The sequence below is a fragment of the Ochotona curzoniae genome, unplaced genomic scaffold (genome assembly GCF_017591425.1).
Source record: "Ochotona curzoniae isolate NIBS_2020 unplaced genomic scaffold, NIBS_Ocur_1.0 scaffold_4701, whole genome shotgun sequence".
Classification (NCBI taxonomy): Eukaryota; Metazoa; Chordata; class Mammalia; order Lagomorpha; family Ochotonidae; genus Ochotona; species Ochotona curzoniae.
This window is the reverse complement of record NW_024467122.1, coordinates 80236142-80257413: the sequence shown is the minus strand read 5'-3', so window position 1 is coordinate 80257413 and position 21272 is coordinate 80236142. Positions and strand designations below refer to the sequence as shown.

At 43.5% G+C, this 21272-nt stretch overlaps 1 protein-coding gene across 1 annotated transcript in view; it reads left to right on the top strand.

Annotated features, from left to right (window-relative positions):
* Positions 1-21272, top strand: part of SCAPER (S-phase cyclin A associated protein in the ER) — a 312499-nt gene that overhangs the window by 147307 nt on the left and 143920 nt on the right. The window contains exons 22-23 of the mRNA XM_040969720.1: positions 4134-4199; positions 11969-12095. Of these exons, the coding sequence (XP_040825654.1) occupies positions 4134-4199; positions 11969-12095 (193 nt within the window). The remainder of the gene's footprint in view (positions 1-4133; positions 4200-11968; positions 12096-21272) is intronic.

The window sequence follows — 21272 nt, the reverse complement described above, 5'->3', positions numbered from 1 at the left end:
CAAGCAGCAGAATGATACTCCATGTCCCTGGATGGAAGAATTAATATTGCTAAAATGTCCATATTACCCACAGCAGTCCACAGAATCAGTGCAACCTTAACCAAAATACCAATGATGTTCTTTTAGAAATTAAAAAAAAATCTTAAAACTCATTTAGAACCACAAAACCCTAGAATAATCAAAATAATCCTGAGCAAAGATAAATACACAAAATCAGAGACATCACAACACCTAACTATAAAGAATAATATATAGTTTGTTAATTCCATAAGCCAATATTCAGATCAGTGGAACAGAATAAAGAACTCAGGAATTAGTTCATACACCTACAGGCAATCAGATTTTACAAAGGTGCTGGAGAAGGTGTTGGGAAATAGACAATCTCTTTAAGAAGTGTTATCAGCAAAACTGGACACACATACGTACACACACAAAAATCAGGATGGATTTAAAAAACCTGCATGGAAGATCCAAAACTGTGCCATTACTGGAAGAAAATATGTGAAAAAGACTTCAAGACTTTGGTGTAGGCAATCATTTTTTTCCTTTTTTTTTTTTTGATGAGATCCCCAAAATCACAAGCAACAAAAGCAAAACGAGAGAGAGAGAGGAGAGGATTAAATCAAGTTAAGAAACTTGGGCACAGCGAATGAAGCAGCAGCAAGAGTGAAGGACAAGCAACAGGACGGAAGCTGTTCATCCTGAAGGATTAAAATCCAAAATATTGTATAACTCGAAATCAACAACAAAAAACAACCAGAGCATTTAAAGAAAACTGCACAAAGGATCTGAATAGATCCTTCTTAAATGAAGACACACAAATGGACAGAAGATGCGTGAGAAGATGGTCCATATCAGGAGGAAGTGAAGAAATACACATTAAAACCACAGTGACTGTTACCTGGTGGGAATTAGAATGGCTGTTACCAAAGAGGCAAACAGTAACAGTAGCTGACAAGGGTTGGAGACATGGAAAGTCTCCACAGTGTTGGTGGGAATAGAAATCAGAGCAGCTACTCTGGAAAATAGTGTGTAGATTTCTCATAAACTGAGAAAGCAATCTGCCCTGGGATCCAGCAGTGCCACTACTGCCTATATGTGCAAAAGAAATGGCATTCTTTTAGAGATCCCTACTTGCCATGGTGATTGCACCATTATGTACAGTAGCCAGGACTCACTGAAGGTGTCTCAACAGATGCATGAATCAAGAAAACATGGTCTACACATGCAGTGGAGTAGTATTTGGCCATAAAAAATAAAGAAACCTTGTCCTGTGCAGCATTAAGTAAAAATAAGCCAGACACAGAAAGACAAATCCTACATGTTCTTACTCATGTAACTGCGTAAAAAAAATCCAACCTGAGGACTTATGACTGTTTTCAAAGGACTGTATTATTGCAATAACATAGGGGGAATCACTAGGGGAAGAAGGTTGTAGGGGAGAAGGGAAATCCCAAAACCTATGGAACTGTGTCATAAAATTAATTAATTAAAACAGACAGTCCAGTCTGATCCTGGACTAGTAGAGGCTGGCTGGAGGAAGGCTGAGCAGAAGACACACCTACTAGGTATTTTCTGAGCAACTAACAGAAAGGAGCAGCCAGCTTCCAATGATGAAGTCATGACAGAAAGAGGGAAGCATTAATCACCCTGATTTATCCCACAGATGTATTGAAGTCTTGCACTATCCCACATAAATATGTATAGGTTCCCCCCTACCCTTAAAGATTTGTTCACTGCTCAGATGGCCACAACGGCCAGGCCAAAGCCAGGTGCCAGGAGCTTCTTCCATGTCTCCAACTTGATGCAGGAGCCCAAGCTCTTGGGCCTTCCTCTTCTGCTTTTCCAGGTGCGTTAGTAGGGAGCTAGATTGGATTAGGACACACACAGAATGCTGGCATTGGAGGTGGTAGCTTAACTGGCTATGCCACAATGCTAGCTTCTATGGTTTTTATTTAATCAATGTTTTTAAGGACAAACTTTGAAACTTTAAAAAAAAAAGGGATGAGAAAAACTATGTTATATTACTAATGCAGGCATAAAGTGAATTTATTCGTATTACAGGGTACTCTGGAAGAAATTATAAGGAAAACAGTCATGATTGATGCATTTGATTATTTTTGATGATATGTTGATTGAGAAAAACTGGATAATCAAATGTAATTTGGTCATGTCAGTCCAGAGTGCTTTTAACAAACATAGTGAGTGAGCACAATGCTAAGAGTGAATTTAAGTTTAAAGATGCAAAGATCAGGGAGTTTAAATTTGACTGGAAGCTCAAGTTGCATATTTAACATTCGTTATTGTGATGGTGAAGTGAGGGGTAATGATAACCATACACCAGCACCGTACCCAGAGTGTCTGGGTTCAGTGCCTCGCCCGGCTCCTGACGGCCAGCCTTTTGCTAAGGCAGTCTGTGGCCAGCGGAGTGTGTTTCTGCCACCCAGGTGGGAGTCAGAAACCTGGTAGCCGGCTGCTGCCCGTGGCCCAACCTTTGCCACTTCTTGCATTTGGGCTGTGAGCCAGAGGAGGGACGCTCCCTTCCTGTGTCCCCTGGCCTCTCAGAGATGTCCATGTTTCTCAAAGCGTACTGATGGCAATGGAGAATTGACTCCATGCAAATCAGAGGAGAAAGGGACTTTAAAAAGGACAGAGTTCAGGGAATGAAGCCTCTTCTAGGTAGCCCATGGCCTTCGATTAGTCTTTAGTAGAGTACCGTGTTCATGCAATCAGTGATTTTCTGTATCTATTGCTGCTCTCTGTGCCTTTAATAAATTTGTCCTTGCATGCATTTATACTTGGTGTGCCCTGTAGAAAGTCCAACCCTGCCCATACTGGCTCCTTCAGTTTGTTCAGTGTTCTCAGTAGCTTACTTCCCAGAGATGTTGCACAGTATGATTTCCGTCTCCTTTGAGAGATAACAGGATATGTGAAGATTCGCCATTTCCCTTAAAACTGTCAGTTGAGAGTGGAATTTCAGATTTACTCTTGAAAGGCAAAGAAGCAGGGCCTGGTCATCACTGAGACCTTGAGTCAGTGCGTAAAATAGGTCACATATTCATCCTTCAGGTGGACGCTGGCTGAACTTGAACTAGATAGCTGCAAGTTCCCAGGTAATACACCCTACTGACTTGGTACTATCTATACTAAAAAAGTCTTTTTTAACATTGAAAAGTACACAGCCATGACAGCAGGGCAGGCAAAACCTGAGGGGTAAGAGGACCTGATACTCAGAACTGCCTCATTGCTGGTAGTCTACTAAATTGTGAGGCCTGCAAAGAAAAAGACTATGGCCCACATGCCAAGAAGAAATGAAGCCATCCCTAGGAAAACCCACCTGTTGTACTTACTAGATGAAGACTTTACATCAACTTTTAAAACTATGCTGAAATACCAAAGGAAACCATATATGAAAAAGTCAAGAAAATTTCGAGGCTGTCTAGCTAATTAGAGAATATCAGCAGAGAGATAGGAATTTGAAAAGATGGAACAAACAGGCAGCTTGGGGTAAAAAAATGATAAGTGAAAAATTTGAAAGTGAACAATATGATGTACAAGTCAAGAGTCCTTGCTTGGCGGAATGGCTACATCCCTTCTCACAGTGTCTGGTTTGAGTCCTGGCTGCGCCACTTCTGAATAGACAACAGTTATATTTAATCAATATAAACAACTAAAAACAAGTCTCTGAAAATCTGGACAGGTAATTCCTGGTTTCTTACATTACTCTTGAGGCTAAATGACTGTGTTGAGGCTAAATGATATGCTTATTTTGTTTACCTGTGTTTGTTTTTGTGTTGTCTACCCCTGGAGCTATATACGTAGTCAGCCACACGCGTGATAGAAATTCAAAAGACTTTCAGATTCAATGACCATTATTTTAAAATTTATTTGATCATGAGCCACGCCTATAAACTCAGGACATGTTTTTGTGAGTTTGATCTGTATCCTGTTAATAAAAATGTGTTTTTTTCTGTCTTTCATGTTGGCATCTTTTTGTAATTTTAAAGAACTTTTAGAAATCAAAGAGTTAATATTTTAATGTTACTGATTTGTCACTTTGACAGCATGATTTTATGCTGTAAAAAAAAAAAGTTCCATACTAGCTAACTGTGATTTAATTGTTTTCTTTTCAGGGCCAAGGAATATGAGAGTTTAATGGAAACCAAAAACTGTGGTTCTGATTCACCTTATAAAGCAAAGTGAGTATTCTGTCCCCATTGCTGTTGTTCTCTCCTTAGGACTCAGTGTGTAGGCAAAGTGTATCTGGGGACTCTGATCCAGAGGGAATCGCTCTCTTAACACAGTGGTATCTAGCCACAGGGGACAGTGTCTGGCCCTGGCTGAGCCTGTTCTCTTCCAACACAGCCTGAAGAGAAGGTTCCACCAGCACCAGGCTGGGGAGGCCAGGGGTTCAGTTAAACGTGTTCAGTATGCACAGTGTCAGCTGTGCTGAAACGGAGGCGTTCCGTGCTGCTGCCTTGCTCCAGGCAGCTCTCTTTAAGGAGGGTTCCCAAGGCAAGTTCTCAGAGAAGCTTAGCTGTCTAAATCTGATGAGATGTCAGATGAAGTTGAGAGGTGTTAGGTTGAGACTTGGGACGCCACCAGCTGGATGTAAGACGAATTAAAGCAACAGCTAAATAAACCGAAATCAGTGTTTCGCTTCTTTGAAACCTGCTGACAGTGCAGTGAGAGTGGTGTTCACAGGTGAGCGTGCCTGCTGAGCAGGGGTGCAGCAGAGTGTGGTTTTGCCAGAAAGCCGGTTCATGCTCAGTTCAGGAGTTCTCAAAGCTTCCACTGCGTGGAGGAGTGCTGTGGTATGTGCCTGGAGGTTGCTGTATGTGGCTGACTCTGTCCTCATAATTTCTATAACCAGTTGGTAGTGGGGGTGTACTACAGGTTGATAATGTAGCCCCTGTTGACATGTACGGTAGAAATATTCTTGCCAGTCAGAATTAAGATAACCACAACTACTTTTTTTTTTTTATTGTTGCTTACATTATATTATGTAGTACAGTTTTATAGGCGCTGGGGATCCCCCCCACCCCTCCCATACCTCTCCCCCCATGGTGGATTCCTCCACCTTGTTGCATAACCATAGTTCAAGTTCAGTTGAGATTCATTGCTTGCAAACACATGCCTAGCATAAAGTTCAGCGTCTTATTGTCCAGATAAGTTCAGTGGCCTCTTGGGGAGACCTTCTATGGTCTGAAGATAGGTCTAACAGAGTAAAGATCCAGTCAGTTAAAAGCCCCAACAAGGCCTCAGTATCATTATACAACATTATGGAATTAATTGACATAGTATTGGGTAAACAATATGTTAAAAATAATGCAAGTTCCATTCTTCGAAACATCTGGGTTGAGACAGTATCAATGACAGGTTCAAAAAATAACAAACAACCAAACAAAAAATTACAGGTTAAATCAAGGCAAACATGTGGTATCTAATCTTTTGGGATTCGCTCATTTCCCTTAGCATTATAGTTTCCAGTTGTGCCCATTTAGCCACAAAGAACTGCATTTTGTTTTTTTTAATAGCTGAGTAGTATTCCATGGAGTAGATGAACCAAAGCTTTCTTATCCAATCTTCTGCTGATGGGCATTTCGGTTGCTTCCATGTTTTCGCAATTACTGATTGTGCTGCAATGAACATAGGGATGCATGTTGGTTTGTCGTGAAACAGGTGTTTTGGATATATTCCTAGGAGTGCTATTGCTGGGTCATATGGTATGCAGATTTTGAGTTGTTTGAGTGTTCTCCAGACTGATTTCCATAAAGGCTGTACCAATTTGCAGCTCCACCAGCAGTGGAGTAGGGTTCCCTTTTCCCCGCATCCTCGCCAGCACTTTTGGAAAACATCACAGTGCTGAAAGAAAGAAATATAGAAGATACTAAAGGAAGTGGCAGAATGATCAAGATGATGACCCTGTGACTAACAGCCCAAGAGGATCTGTTGAAAAACTGGCGAAAACAACATGGGAAATCAGCTCTCTGGGATGGCTGCTTGCTTTCCTTTCTTTCTGTTTCATTATTTATTTCCTGTGTCTTATACTTGCGGTTTTGTTGTTGTTTTCGCTGAATTCCACACAGTAGGTTTTTAATTTCCATACAAGATAAATAATTGTAAAGTACTTTCTAAGAATTTTTTTTCTCTGTGTTAGTTTTGATTGATTTTAAATGTACATATTCAGTGATTTCTGGCTATAGATTTAGGGATTTTCTTTCTTGCTTGCTACAGTCAGTACTGAAGTGATTCCTCATGTATGAAAAAGTCTGCTGCTGTGCATTTGACACGAAGTAGTCTGTGTCCTGATACAGATACTTCTGTGGTTTGATGCAGGAAAGTGTGATAAACTTCCCACCACAGAGGCTCTGTAACTACACTGGCCTCCAGCTCTGCCTGCCTTGACCAGTCCAGCAGAACCTCAAAGGAGATTGCAGTCATTAGCACGATTCTCTGCTTGTTACTAAATAGAGCCCAGTGTTTATCCTTTCATGTTGAGATAAAACTTACATATAATAAGATGTATTTTTACATGTAATATATTTGCTTATATACTACATAGATCTGTATTGCCGTTTTTTTCCATTTCCACTAACTACACCATAAAGTAAAAGCAGGCCTTATAAAAAATACTAAAATACTCAAAATCGAAACTCTGTCTCAGACCTTGACATTCCAGAGGAAATAGCAGTGGTACGGAAGCTCCCTACAGTGTCCTGTTTATGATCCGGAGGAACAATACAAATTATGCTTTAATAGCTCTACCGAGACCTCTAACAGAGAACAGTGTTGACAACTGTCTTGAAGATGTGAATAGTTGGTTTACATCTTAGCCAATGGCTGTCAGCTCATAGAATAGATAAGGTGACAGATTGCAATGGTGAGATCTTGGGAATGGTGGTCTGTTAATCTATGAGCAGTCAGTACTCAGTATATCAATGTTTAGAAATGAGTAAATTCTGAGAGCTTTGTTAAAATGAAAACATTTTATTTGTTGAATCAAAGCACTGAGATAGGGAATAATACTGACATGTTTTCCCTAAGACTGTTGTAGGGGAAGCTCTGCTGAATCTTTTAGCCGTAGAACTCTGTAAAGGCTATGCTGGTATCCCATGCCCTCTGTGCAATAACTAGGTCAGACTGCAGCTACTAAACAATTTCAGTGCCGGCATTAAAAAATATAGTGGCTGGATATTCAAATGACACGGTCAAGGTGTAACTTGAAAGAGGGGAATTCCTTCTTACTAGTACTTTCGTGTTAGCTTTGCAATGGTAGATGTTCTCAGCTAGAATGAATGCAATCAAGAATGTCACGTTTATGGTCTTCAAGCAATTGAAGCCTTAGTCCCAACTTTAGCACTGTGACTCATCATTGCACACTGGTTAAAAACAATATATTCTTTCAGTAGCAAATTGATGAAACATATGTAGGGCAATTTTTGAAAAATAAAATGCCTTATTATTTATGCAGTGCTGGAATTTACTGCAACTCTGGTTTCCTTTTTAATACAAGTCTTCTTAATGTAAGCACAGTCTTCCTAATGTAAACACTATGCATATTCAATAGCTAACTAAAAATCCCTAGTAGTTAATAACATTCAAAAATGTGTAAAACTGCAAAACTTATTGTAATAGAATGAAAATATTCATTTCTTAAGGGTGCCATTTTACAGAGACCAAAACGTATAAGTGGTTTTCAAAATATTGATGCAAAATGCATGTTAAGAAAAAAAAAAACAGCATGGATTTTAAGTGTTTTTCGGTGCCAAAATCAATTTGTCTTTAATTCCATTTTCTGCAGATTGTTTTGAGGCACCTTCCTATGTTTGTTATGATTTTGATAGAACCTTGCAGAATTGTTCTGTGCACACTTGCAATTCCACCAACAGTCAGGACAGTTCTCCCTCCAACCCTGCATGAAGATATTTTTTGGAAAAATTACAGTTCTTAAATTCTTGAAGCTGCTTATTCAAATTCAAATGCACTAGTTAAAAATCAGATATAATTTCCATATCAGGCCTCTGTTTTTAACTAACGACATAATTAAATTCAGCAATTTCTTGACTGTTTCAGTTTTAAAATTTAGTTGTAAAGACCATATTTCGCCACTCAGCTTTCTCCCTGGAATTAATTCAGGCTCCAGTGCTGATGCAGTTGGCATTAGTCCATTTTTCATTGCTGTAAAGGAGCACCAAGGACAGGCTGCTTTATGAAGTAGAAAGATTTATTTTGGCTCCTGGTTCTGGAGGTGTACAAGATCCAAACAGCATTGCATGAAGCCGCTGAACTGCAGCACACCGGGAGTAGGAGGGGGTGGGGCATGTGTTGTCTGCCCATCAGGTCCTGTCTTCCTCTCAGTTCATAATACCATCAGGATTCTGTGGGACTCCTGGGACTCCTCCCAAATGGCCTAATCTAAGCTATTCTCACAAACCCACCTCTCAACAACATAGTTCAAGTATGTTCTCACCCTCATGGGACATTCAAGATATAAAGAACTGCGTGAGTTTGCGGGTACAGATGTTCAGGCCACTGTAGCTGCGATGTAGTTTCAGGGCATTTTCTTCCTGTTGGATTCCTGTTGTGTTGCTGAGGTATTAGGGTTCCTCACAACAGTGTCCTTCGGTCCTGTAGCACGTGTGCCATTTTCACGTAGGTTTGTTCTTTACAGCCAGTGGGCAATACCTGGTCACAGCATCACAATGCTGCTACGATTGGACACGGTTTTCTTACTTTATTAACTTTGCCAGAACTCGCAGGAACTTTCCTTGTTTTAGTAAGATTTATTCATTTTTCATTGGAAAGGCCGAGACAGAAAAAGAGAGAGGGAGGGAGGGAGGCCTTGGGGTTGGGGCAAATGTAGCTCCCTGCAGTGTGGCAGTTGTGGGAGGTGCCCCAGCCAGTCTGGACCCAATGCTGGGGACGCAGGCCAAAGTCACTGCCAGTCCTAGGATTTGGGCAGCAAGTGCGTCTATTGGTTGTAAGGCTCTGCTTGCTGGCCAGTCAGTGGCAAGCTTTGGGATTTTTAGAATCTGTAATTGCTGCCTAGGGACACCCATGGATAAGGCCAGTTTGAGTATAGATGAGGGATGAATTCTGGGTGATTCCCAACAATGAGGTCATGGAACTGTCTCACAGGTGTGGGGACTGAGACTTGGTGGTTTGGAGGGGAGAGTCCATAAGATCTGTTTGGGCCAGACTGATTCACCAGCCCAAATGGGAATCCTGAGATGGGCTTTAGCATAGAGCATCACTGACTGCCACACACCAGTCCACAAGAAAGCTATGGATGGGGGCCTGTCTGGCCCTACCATACCTGACTGAGTGGTGGAACAGTGGACGGGTCACACTTTGCAGGGTCAAGGTACTAACCAGCACACAAGAGAACCAGGTCCAGGGGTAGATTCTTTGGAGGAAGTGTGGGCCCAGCCCTGTGGAAATACAAGTCCTGCTGATTAGCTCACAAGCTGAGGTGTTGATGGGCTGAGCTAGGTGTGACCATGAAACCTGCCATCATTTACAGGTAAAGGAACCGACAACAGTCTGGACAGGTCAAGGCAGCAGCACCTGAGAGTGCATCCTAAAATAGGATGTGGGGTGGGCTGAGCTACAGCTGAAAGGGGGTACACGTGAGAACCAGGGAGGGAGGGGGCAAAGCCAGCAGGGGGAATGTGGGCTCCCCTGCTAGACTACCACTCCCACTGGACAATGTGAGTTGGAATGGGGGCAGACCAAACCAGGCAGGGCTGCAATACCTGTGGGCCTCATATGAACTAGATCAGGGAAAAGCTAGGTTGGGCTGACTGTTCTGACTAGTGCAAGCAAAAATAAGAGTGGGTGAGGGTTGGTTGGGCTTTGCCACAGCATTAGCTGGCACAGGCTGGCACTGGAGGCTAAATCTGTCATGTTAAACCCCAGAAACACCTGGGGAGTCCATAATCCAGGAGTGGGAGCGACCTACTAGGGAAATAGTGGGCACCTTCCTCTTGGTTACCACTCCCACTGGAAAACAAGAAAACCAAAACAGGGGCAGGGTTGGCTAGACAGAAAGGCACCTGCCAGCATGTGTGTGGGCTGAATAGTAGTTTGGTTGCTTTTAACTAGGCATTGACATGTATAAGAGCTAAATGGGATGTGGGACAGACTGAACAAGTCTGCGGTACATACTAGCATGCATGGGAACTAGGGTAGGGGCAGGCCTGGTGGGAGTTACAGGGAGTCATCCCAACTAGGTTGCAGCTCCCACTGGTTTGCCTGAGGGCCAAGTATGAAGTGGGCAGGATCGGGCTGGACTGCAACACCCATTGGTTTGTGTGGAAGACAGGACTGGAAACAGAACTGACCCAGCAATTGCAACAACCAGCATGTGCATAAGCAGATTGGGTCAACAGACATGCTGGACCCTGTACTGGCAAGCACACACAAGAATCAGTCTGAGATCACCTCAGATGATGTTTCTTTGGAGATCCCTCCACTGAACTGCTGATCTCAGAACCCCAACCATGAAGAGACTGTGTCAGCCAGTGGATTCTGAATAGATTTCATTGTGATTGGAATGGGAAGATTGGTAGCAATTCAGACCTCTTGAACTATCAAAACTGCTTTAGCAGGACCCTTGGAACATGCCCCACATTGGGGACCTGGGATGGGTGAGAAGCTGGATGGGGCTTTTCCCTTTGTTTCTCCCCTGACCCCAGGTACAAGGTGGGGGAAATGATGATATTAGTGTGGAAACAATGGTCTTACCCACTTTCCTGAGCCCTTGACCCTTTGTGCCCTAATCAACTATGTAAGATTATTTAAAAAAATTTTTGCAAGTGAAAAAAAATTAGGTGCAGTCTAAAATTTGTTTCCTGAGGAGCCACATGTGGCAACAGCACAAATAAGAAACACTTCTTACATTGCAAAAAAAGCTCCACCTGGGAGAGGTGCACATTAAACTCATCGCATCAGTGTCCCCTTGTGCAGAGTCCCAAGCAAAGGCCCAAGGGATAACGAGGGATTTCAAAGGTGATGTGGTGAGGAAAGCGATTCAGAAGGGAGCAGTGAAGAGTGTTCACAAAGGTCCCAAGCGGGAGGAAGGAAGGGCTCAAGACACTGGGCCGCCTCACACAGCAGCCCTGCCTTGGAGAAACCATCCCTGGCTTGCCATAGTACATGCACGGGGGACAGGGCATGCAGATGGACACATACTTTCTGTAGCTGGAAGGTCTCTTTCTGGTAGCTTCTGTTTTTCTTGTTAAATGTAAGATCATTTTAGCAAAGCAAGATGAAGAGGAGGGTGGCATTTTGGAGAGAGTGGGGGAAATAGGAAGCCAGTCTGTGTGGAGCAGAAGAAGTGGAGCCAGATGCTGTCCCAGTGGTCCCACCAGCCTTTGGCTTGGTGTGACTGGTGGGTTCAGAAATGGGAAAGGCTGGCAGTTGCTTCATAAATCCAGCCAGATATTGCACACAGGCACTGAGAAGATTGCCTGGCTGTACCATGGATGCTAGGGGTGGGCCGAGGGGTCTGGTGAGTGTCAGATTCACAGGTGGGAAGGAGAAGGAGGTGCGTGAATGAGGAGCACATGGGGTGCTCCACTGTTGTGCAGGGGACACGTCACCCTGCTGGTGAACAGCAGCATGCACAGTTGTGCAGTGCAAGCCTTGCTCCCACAGTGCTTACCACAGCCAAGAGTATCTTGAGGATTTAGATAAAATGCAGAAATCATTCAAGTTCTTCTATTTTCCCCACTGTCATCCTCTTAGCATCTCCCCTGCCTCAGTCTATTATAATTTAATGGCCAGGGCAGAGGCCCAAACTGAGCCTGGAGCAGCCCTGTTTGGTGCTGGTTGGAGATGTGCAGGATACTGGCTTCATGTACTGCCTGGATCTCCCGCCCTCACCCACAGGCAGCAGTAACGTGGGTACCTGGTGTTACACTCTGACTCACAGGCAATTCTCTCTGTTTCTTTTGTGTTGTAGACTCCAGCGGTTAGCCAAAGATCTTCTGAAACAACTGCAAGTGCAAGACAGTGGCTCCTGGGCAAGCAATAAGGTGTCTGCTTTGGATCGGACCCTGGGTGACATTAGTAGGATATTGGAGAAAGAGGTAGGTGCGCGTCTACATTGCTGCCTTGCTCCCACGGCAGCAACTCAGTGAGGCAGGTGCTGGGAACGTGCCTTCCTCTGTGTCTGCGAGACCAGTCAGCCACTGCTCCATTGTCATATTTGAGTTTCTTGTCTGAGTCATGGACAAAATGAAACGACAGCAATAGATAGTTGTTTTTAATGGCATAAAATAGATGCCTTTGAATTATATCCCTAGCAAATCAAAGCCAACCCGCCACAAAACACCATTTTTCCTTGCTCCCAATACAAGACTCAACACTTTTCTTTTAGTGATTTAGAGCTGTTAAGTATCTCAACGATTGTTTCAGATCCCTTAATAATTCTTAAAATGTTTATCCTTTACTTTAGAAAAAATGTGGACAAAAAGAAGTAAAACTGCATGTAGTGTCAGTTTTTACCATTTCATCATATTTTATGGGTTTTTTTTTTACATTATTTTGTCTTGTTACTTTTATCATATTGTCTCATGTCTTGTAAAAGTTTGTTGTAATTGAATGAGCGTGTTACAGTCTACACAACTCAGAACATTTAAGTGACTTCCTGACTTTCTGCTACGTTAATGTTGATTCTCTTTATTAGCTGTGCTTTTTATTTGTTGGGTTTTATAATTTATTATGTAACACTGGATAGATACTAGAGAACATGTGATACCAGTAGCCCAAGTGCAGAGAAGAGCTGCACGCTCACCCTCCTTCTCCTTTCTGTCTGGGAGTGAACTTGACCTGTAGTTAACAGCTTCCAGGACAGCTTTCCTCACCCCACCCCCTCCTACAAAGGGGTCCTCTGCTGCTTTTCAAAAAGAGCCTATAATGCTTTATTGTACAAATGTTTTGTTAGATCATAAGTTGCCCTTTTCAAAGACTTACCTATTTACTTATTTGGATGAGAGTAGAGGGAGAGGGCGAAGATCAATCTTCCATCCTTGGATTACCTACTGAAGTAGCTGCAGCTGTGAGGGCTGGGCCAGGCTGCTGCTGGGAGCCTGGAGCCTCAGCCTGCTCTCCCACACAGGTGGCAGGGGCCCAAGGACTAGGGCCATCACTGCTGCTTTCGTGGGTGTGTTAGCATGGAGCTGGATTGAAAGTGGAGTAGCTGGGATTCCAACTGGTACTCCAATATGGGATGGCAGTATTGAAAAGCAGCAGCTTAACCTGCAATGGCGCAGTGCCAGCCCCATATAGAATGATACGTAGTTTTGCTTTTTTTTTTAATTTTTGTAAACTATGCCACATGATTTTGTGGTTTTTTTCAGTCACAATTATGGTTCTGAATTTTACTGAACCTGTTAGGATAACTGCTTTTCATTCCTTTTCACTGGTATAGACTGAATGCTTCATTCTGTTAACAGTTTGTTGTTTTAGTTAATTCTCCTGATAGTGTGCATTTGTTTTTCAAGGGCACATGTTGAGGATGAATGTGGTGAGAAAGGACAAATGGGGCTACCCAAACATTCCTGAGTCAGGCACGTGGCCGAGAATTCGTTTAGATGCATTCAGACCACAGCCCACACCATTCTCACTGAATGGCCTTGTTTAAGATTGGGTTTCTGATGGGATAGATTTGGGGTTGATCATAAGAGTTTGTATTGCTTTCATGTTCCCCCAGCGACGCTTGAACCACCTGTACAAGGATGGTGCAGTCACATACCACATCCAGACACTGCAGCTTGCAGTGGGCTGCACGTGTGAAGCAGGGGAAAGTGCCGCTGCCTTGGGGCGCAGCCACTGCCAGGTGATCATTCTGCACCATCCACGCCTGTGTGCAGCTGCTGTGGGCATGCCTGCAGTCAGCCACGTACAAACATGGCCACCCACTCAGGTCTAGCGGCGGAGGACACTGGACTGTGCTAACGGACAGCTCTGCCACTTGTTTCTGTGGCTGCAACTCTCTATTTGTTATCATTGATTTTAGAGTGGCCTGCTTAAAGCAGTGAGCTGTAGAGCAGATTGCTGCGGCCTCACACTTCTGGCTTCTGCCATCACTGATTGTACCAAGGGGCTCCTGCCACCTGGGGTGTGTCAGTGCTGTCCATGTTGTCTATGAAATAACAAAAAATTGCCTGATGATACATCTCCAAAACATGTCCCTTGTTGCTCAGTGACGCATGACTGTGTCGTTGAGAGTTGCTGCCCCTGTCGAGGCAAATGCCTTGGGGTTGGATTGCTGAGTGGTCAGGTCTGTGAACCCTCAGCCTTGCAAGGCAATACCCAGTTGCCATGTGGCCTTAGTCACTGGGTCCTCCGTATGGTGGTGGAGCTGGGCAGAGTCAGCTGTTTGGTGGTACATGGGCCACAGGCAGTATTGAGAGGATTGACATGCCTTGGTGGAAATCTCCAGTCTTTTCCAAAACTAGGGTGTACTGCCTATTTCGGTGAGTGATAAAAGCTGCTCACTCTGTGGCTTAGAAGACATGGACTTGAAGACACCACTTGGTGTACCTCGTGTCATGAATATTGTTTGAGTTGGAAAAGCCTGCGCAATTTTGGAGGAAAAAGTAAAATGATGTCTGTAAGGCAGGTATTCAGTCTGAAAGCCTAAGTGAAGTTATTCTACTCACAGAGGGGCAGTTTACTGAAATACCACCAATTCCTCACAATCTCAGGGAGAAAAATGTGGTCTGGCTCCCAGTCTAAATGAGCTGTGTCGGGGAACCTTGCGGTAAAGCCGTCCTCAGAGCATAGGCGGCAGGACCACCTAAGATTGTAAACTTGCCTACAATGAAATCCTTTGGCTGCCTCTAGAACTAAAGCCCTTTTTACCTCACCACTACACACTGGCCTCATGCAGGCTTCTCTTCCTGTGGAGTTGTACTGACACTGCTCTAACTGCTGATGGTATTTATGATCTCAGTCGGCGCGCTCTAAATAGCCTGCCCTTTCTGTGTGGGAGACTGCATGAGCCAGCAGAATCACTGCAGCCCAGTGCCCAGTGCAGCCTTGCCGTCAGCCTCACAGTGACAGGCGGTGAAGCGCAGTGGTGAGGGCCTGTCGTGCCATCCTCACTCACTCGTGTGTAGACCTGGAGAGGCTGATTCTGGCCCTCATTTCCTTGACAGGCTTCCTCCCCAGTTAGACCACTGAGGGCTGATGGCAGGTTCAGCAGGTGATGCAGGGAACTCCCTCCTGGTAGCAGGTGTGGTGCCTTAAAGAGACCTGGATTCTATGTACTTGGTGCTTTGGGTCCCTTCTGGTTTTGGGGGTCCTCCCGATTCTGTACAGAAAAAATGTTTGTGAACTTTGTGGTGCACATCATGCTTTTTGATATCTTCAGCCACCTCTGTATACAGATGTGGCAGTAGGCTTCAGAAGTTCATGGAAAATGTACATAATCCTTTAATCCCATTTCTGCATGACATTTTGAAGACCCCTCAAGTGCTAACCTAGGGCTCTTGCCCCGACCCTTTCAACAAAACATCTAGAACCACTGGGGTGGAACAGGGACCAAATTTTCTCAAAGGCATCAAAGAACTAAGAGAAAAATCACAGAATAAGCAGGTCAAGACAGAAAGGCAAGAATTTAGAAAATAGTGCTTGTAGCTGAATGCCATGCAGAAAAGTAATAGCTGACTTATGCTTTGTGCACCTCACAAGGATGTGGGGTCCTGCACAGGGTTCCTGGATTCCCTTCGGAAGGCTGCCTGCTCGCTCTTGCATCAGGAACACTTCTCTTGCCTGCGCTCAGTTTGGCCCAGGCATGCCCAGCCACAGACTTGGGCCTAGAGTGACATCTCCAGCCCAAGCACCCATTGCCATCTCCTTGCAGACAAGGAAGTGAATTTGGAAGTGTAGCCAGCTGACTGGTGGTGTCCGTAGGAGCCTGGCAGGTCCTCTCTGTGAGAAGAGGCCTTTAGTCTTCTGGCAGAAACAGGTAACTACAGTCAAAACGCAGGACAAAAGTAGATAAGTCACAGTGAGCAAGAGACTAAGCAGAGACTAGCGGCAGGCTTTGTAAGTGCTGGTCGTAGTTCTGAAGTCTGTTTGCCAACCGTTAAGGAAGCGAAAGGCAGGCATGAGGGCACCAACCTGGACTGCGCAGTTGTGGCCAGGGAGGGCACTCAGATGTTCTGCCTGCTGATGGCAGGTCACAAAAAGCTAAGCACCACATCATCTGGACTTGAATTGCTAAGATGGTAGGCAACTGTCGGACTGAGATAAAGGAATTCAGCATTTGGGGACTGGGTACAACTGGCAATGTAGAAGAGGAGGAGAGGCTGAGCGATCTGAGCTTATGTGGAACAGGTAGGAAGGACCTGCTGGGCTCTAGCACTGCAGGTGTTGGGGGCAGCAGGGAAGTGGTGTCAGAAACCTGGTATTTCCTTTAGGGAACTTAAATGATGACCCAAGGCAAGCGAGTAGAAAGGAAGTACACCATTTGTTGCACAGGGAGGAATTCCATTTCTGGTTACCCAGGTAGCTGGGACAGTTCAATCCCTGCAAAAAGAGTGAAAGGATCCCACATCGCTAGTACCCCAGGAGCCTAACCAAAGTAATAGCAAGTGTACTCGGGAGAAACGTCATAGCAACCCAAGTTTCAAATTACTCAAAAAAAATCATTTTATTTTTGTTTGAAAGGTAGAGTTAGAAAGGAGAGAGAATCTCCCATTTGCTGGTTCACTGTCCAAATGACAGCAATGGCTGGAGCTGGGTGATCTGAAGCCAGGAGCCGGGAATTTCTTCTATGTCTCCCACACAGATGCAGGGGGCCAAGAACTTGAGCCATCCTCTGGTGCCTTCCTAGGCCACACACAGGGAACTGGGTAGGAAGTTGAGCAGCTGGAACAGTAACTGGCACCCATATAGGAAGCTGGCATCACAGACAGAAGCCTAGCCTACAACACCACTGCAATAAAACATTTTCAAATACTATGTCTAGCACAGTAATTACACTTGTAGGAAGAATATGGCAACATGAGCAAGAACCAGTAGGAACAGAGGTGCAGGGGCTGCAGAGAAATATGCTTAACATGTTCAAGGATGTAAATACTAAATGATATTTTTTTAAATTTCTGTACCAAAAGCAGGTGTTTGACCCTGCAGTTAAGGCACTGCTTGAGACATCCAAATTCTATGTCAGAGTGCCTAGTTCAAGTTCTGCCTCTGATTTCTTCCTCTAATGTTTACCCTGAAGGCTACAGGTGATGATTCAAATATGTTCCTGTCACCCACTTGGGAGACTCAAATGAAATTCCAGGATCGCAGCTTTGGTCTGATCCCTGGCTGGTCTGACCATTTAGGGCATCAGTCAGCCTAAGTAAAATTTTGCAAGTATGTTGCATACTTGAGAAGAAATAGACAGTCAGGGGCTAAACATTCTGTAATCAAAACTGTAAATGAGGTAATAGTTCATTAAACAGCTGAGAGAGAATCAGTATATTGGGAAATAGGTCATAGGAAGGAGCCCAGACTGAGCACTGAGAGAGAAAGATGGGAAATACAAAAATATTTTAAGAGTTATTTCATAGAAAGGCACTTTGAAAGAATTGCTGCCTCCCATATGAGTACTAGAATGTCCGGCTGTTCCATTTCTGACCCAGCTCCCTGCTAATGCACCTGGGAAACAACAAAAAAATGGCCCACATGCCTGAGTTCCTCCTACTCACTGGGACACCCAGAAGAAACTCCTGGCTCCTGGCTTCAGCCTGACCAGCCTCGCCCGTTACAGCCATTTGGGTAGAGAACCATGGGATGGAAGATTTCTCTCTCTCTATCTCTGACTTTCTTCTCTTTCTCACTCTTGTTCTCACTCTTGCTCTTTCTGTAACTCTGCCTTTCAGGTAAATCTTTTTTAAAAAGTTATTAAAAGAACAGAATGAAAATATGAGTTTATTTTGGAGCAAAAATAAATATCTTTAAACCCATGTATGAGAGGAGTCAAAAAGGTTCATGGAAAGCCCGTTAGGAAAAAACACATAGATTTCAACTTTTTGTAACCAAATAAGCTTACCTTCTGTTTTTCCATAAACTTTTTCGAAGTAACAAGCTAATGAAAAATGTCTAGATTGTCTAGAATTAGAACCTTAGGAGGAGACAAGAGAAGGGAGCAATAGCATCTGATGTGATTTTCTCTTAGAACTTTCCAGAACTGATTCAAGAAGCCCAGGGAGACTCAAGCTTGCAAAGAAACCCACACCTGCAAGGAGCCTAGTAAAACTCACAAAATCAGATCTCACTCATAAACTTAGATTCAGAGTTCTGAAATAAATTTTAGCAAGTGGATTCATGTAATATGAATAATATATCACAGCAAATTTGGATTTTTTTCATGTTATCCCAGCTTGCTTCAATAGTGAAAAATCACCATAATATATCTAATTAACAAGGAAAAGAAAAAAACCTGATCATCTCAAACATGTAGCAAAAAAGCATTTGATAAGACATGATAATTGATTCATTGTAAACCAGCAATAGAATGGAATTTCTTTAATCTGAGAAATTGAATTGAATATACAAGTGTTTTGAAAAAATTCGTAGAAATGCATACCATGAAAAAACTGCATAGGTTTCAAAATCTTTTTTGCGCCAAGATGAAATTTGGTTTATTATTTGTCAAAGTTTCATCTGCCTGTCATCTGTCTATTTGAAAGACAGAGTGACAGAGAGAGGGAAGGACCCTCCATCTGCTGCTTCACTCCCCCATATGACCACAGTGACCAGGACTGGGCCGTGCTGAAGCCAGGAGTCAGGAGCTCCGTCCCGACCTCCCATGCAGTTGGGCCATCTGCTGCATTCCCAGGTGCATTAGCAGGGAGCTGCATTAGAAGGGGAGCAGCTGGGACTCGGACCAGCACACTGTGTTACAAGCGGCCGTTCAACAGTCTCCCCCGCAGCACTGACCACCAAACATCTTTTAAATGGGATTTTCCCAAAGTTTTGAAAGTTCCTTCATGGCTCAAAATCATACTTTTTGGTGAAATGTTGAAAATTTCCTCTTTTCATTTGGAAACAAAATGATATACCTGCTGCTCAAAATGATAACAAAATGGATACCTGCTGTTCAAAATTTCTGCATTAAAATTAAGATTCAAAGTAATGGAAGAACAAAAGTAAAATGTGTGAGATTTGGAGAGAGAAAGCTATTAGCAAAGTACATAGTACAGAAAACGTCTAAATAGTTTACAGATGAATTACTAAGGCTAATAAGTTTTTTTCAAGTATTCATTTGTTTTTATTTGAAAGTCAGATAAACAGAGGAGAGACAGAGAGGAACATCTTGCATCCGCTGATTCACTCCCCAAGTGGCTGCAACGGCTGAAACTGAGGGGATCCAAATCCAGGAGCCTCTTCCGGTCTCCAATGTGGGTACAGGATCCTAAGGTCTTGGGCTGTCTTTGACTGATTTCCCAGACCACGAACAGGGAGCTGGATGGGAAGTAGAGCAGCTGGGATTAGAACCAGCACCCATGTGGGAATCCCAGTGCGTTAAGGTTAATAAGTTTAACAAGGCTACTAGACATACAGCAGAATACAGAATCAATTATGTTTATAATTGGCAAAATATTAGACATCTTGAAGTAAGCTTACAGTGTTTGTGAATGGGAAACGTGCTATTGTATATTTCTTTTTTCTTACCAGACTCATTTGTAGATCCATTGAAATCTCAGTTAAAACTAATGTTTTGTGGAAGTTGAAAAATTAAAATATGTAATGTCTCAAACAGCAATGATAAAAATACTGTTTAGAACAATAGGGGGGGGATTCTTACCACATATCAAAACATATAGCTACAGAAATTAAGATAATGTGCAATGAATACCCACATTTTAAAAAATGAAACTTGACTTCTAACTGACATCGTAAGTAAAACATTAGTTCCAGATGGATCTAAGTACAGAAGGGAAAAAAACAAACTCTAAGAGATGTTGCAGAGTGATATCTTCTTGACCTTGAGGGTTTGCTTAGACAAGAAAGTCACACAAAGCCATTAACAATGAAGGGAAGTGTTGATACACTCGAGCTATGCGGGAAATGGGAACTTTGGGGGATAGTGGTGGAGGCGCTGGTTTTCTGCTTTGGATTTCCTGGTTTCCATGCCGGGCTCTGGCTTCCTGGGAGGCAGACGTGATGGCCCTGCATGGGCTACCTAAATTAAGGTCCCAGGTCCCAGCTTTTAAGAATTCTGAAACCCATGTATACATACAAGGGATCATTAAAAACTTACTGTAAAATGTTATGAGAACACCTACATGAATTTCAGCTTTTTTCCATTCAGATTTAATTCAGATTTTTCACCAATTTTCTTTCTAGTCTTAAAGATTGATTTATTTTGAAGAGTTTCAGAGAGGGAGAGACAAAAAGATCCTCCATTCACTGGTTCACTTCCCAGATAGTCGCAGTAGCAAGGCTGAGGCTAGGAGCTGGGAACCTCATCTAGCTCTCCCTCATGGTGTCAGGGACCCAAACACTTGGGCCTTCTTCCCTGCTTTTCCCAGGCCATTAACAGGGAGCTGGATTGGAATTGGAGCAGTTTCGTGTCCATATGGAATATCGTTGTCACAGACATCAGCATTACCCACTGTGCCACAAAGCTGGCCTCAATCCACCAATTTGTAAGATACCCTTCCGTGTATCATCAACAAAGGAGTGATCCCACAAGTCGTAGGAACTGTTACAAATGAATGAAGAAATTGAACAAGCCAAGAGTAGTTGGAAAGCAATCAAGAGAACAGGCATTTCAAAAGAAATTCAAGCAAGCAGCCAATAAATGAATGTAAATGTAGTCAACTATTTTTTTTTTAATCAGAAAAACCCGAATTCAAGATTCAGTGTGATAAGGAGCGATCAGGGAGAGGCACCTGGGGCTTCTCATCACCTCTTCCTTGACTAGGAAGTAGAGACACTGTATTATTCTGAACGTTATGCGTAGGTTGCTCTGATTCTCTACGCCTGTTTCAAAATAAAATTACTTGGGGGGGAGGGGGTTGTGGTGAGGAGAAAAGACCTCAAGATAAGATATGGCAGAGACAAGGCTTTTGTTGCAGAAATGTTTAGTTGTTTCAAGTGTGAGTTTCCTCGGTGTTCTCTGCTTGGAGGCCCGTCCTGCTGCTAACTGTTGCAGCCAGCGTGGTTTCTGCTTGCAGGGACTGCCCTGGGCACTCTGCAGCCGGCAGTGCCGCTAAGTCGGAATAGCAGCAGCATGGCAGGAACTTCCTGTGCTCTAT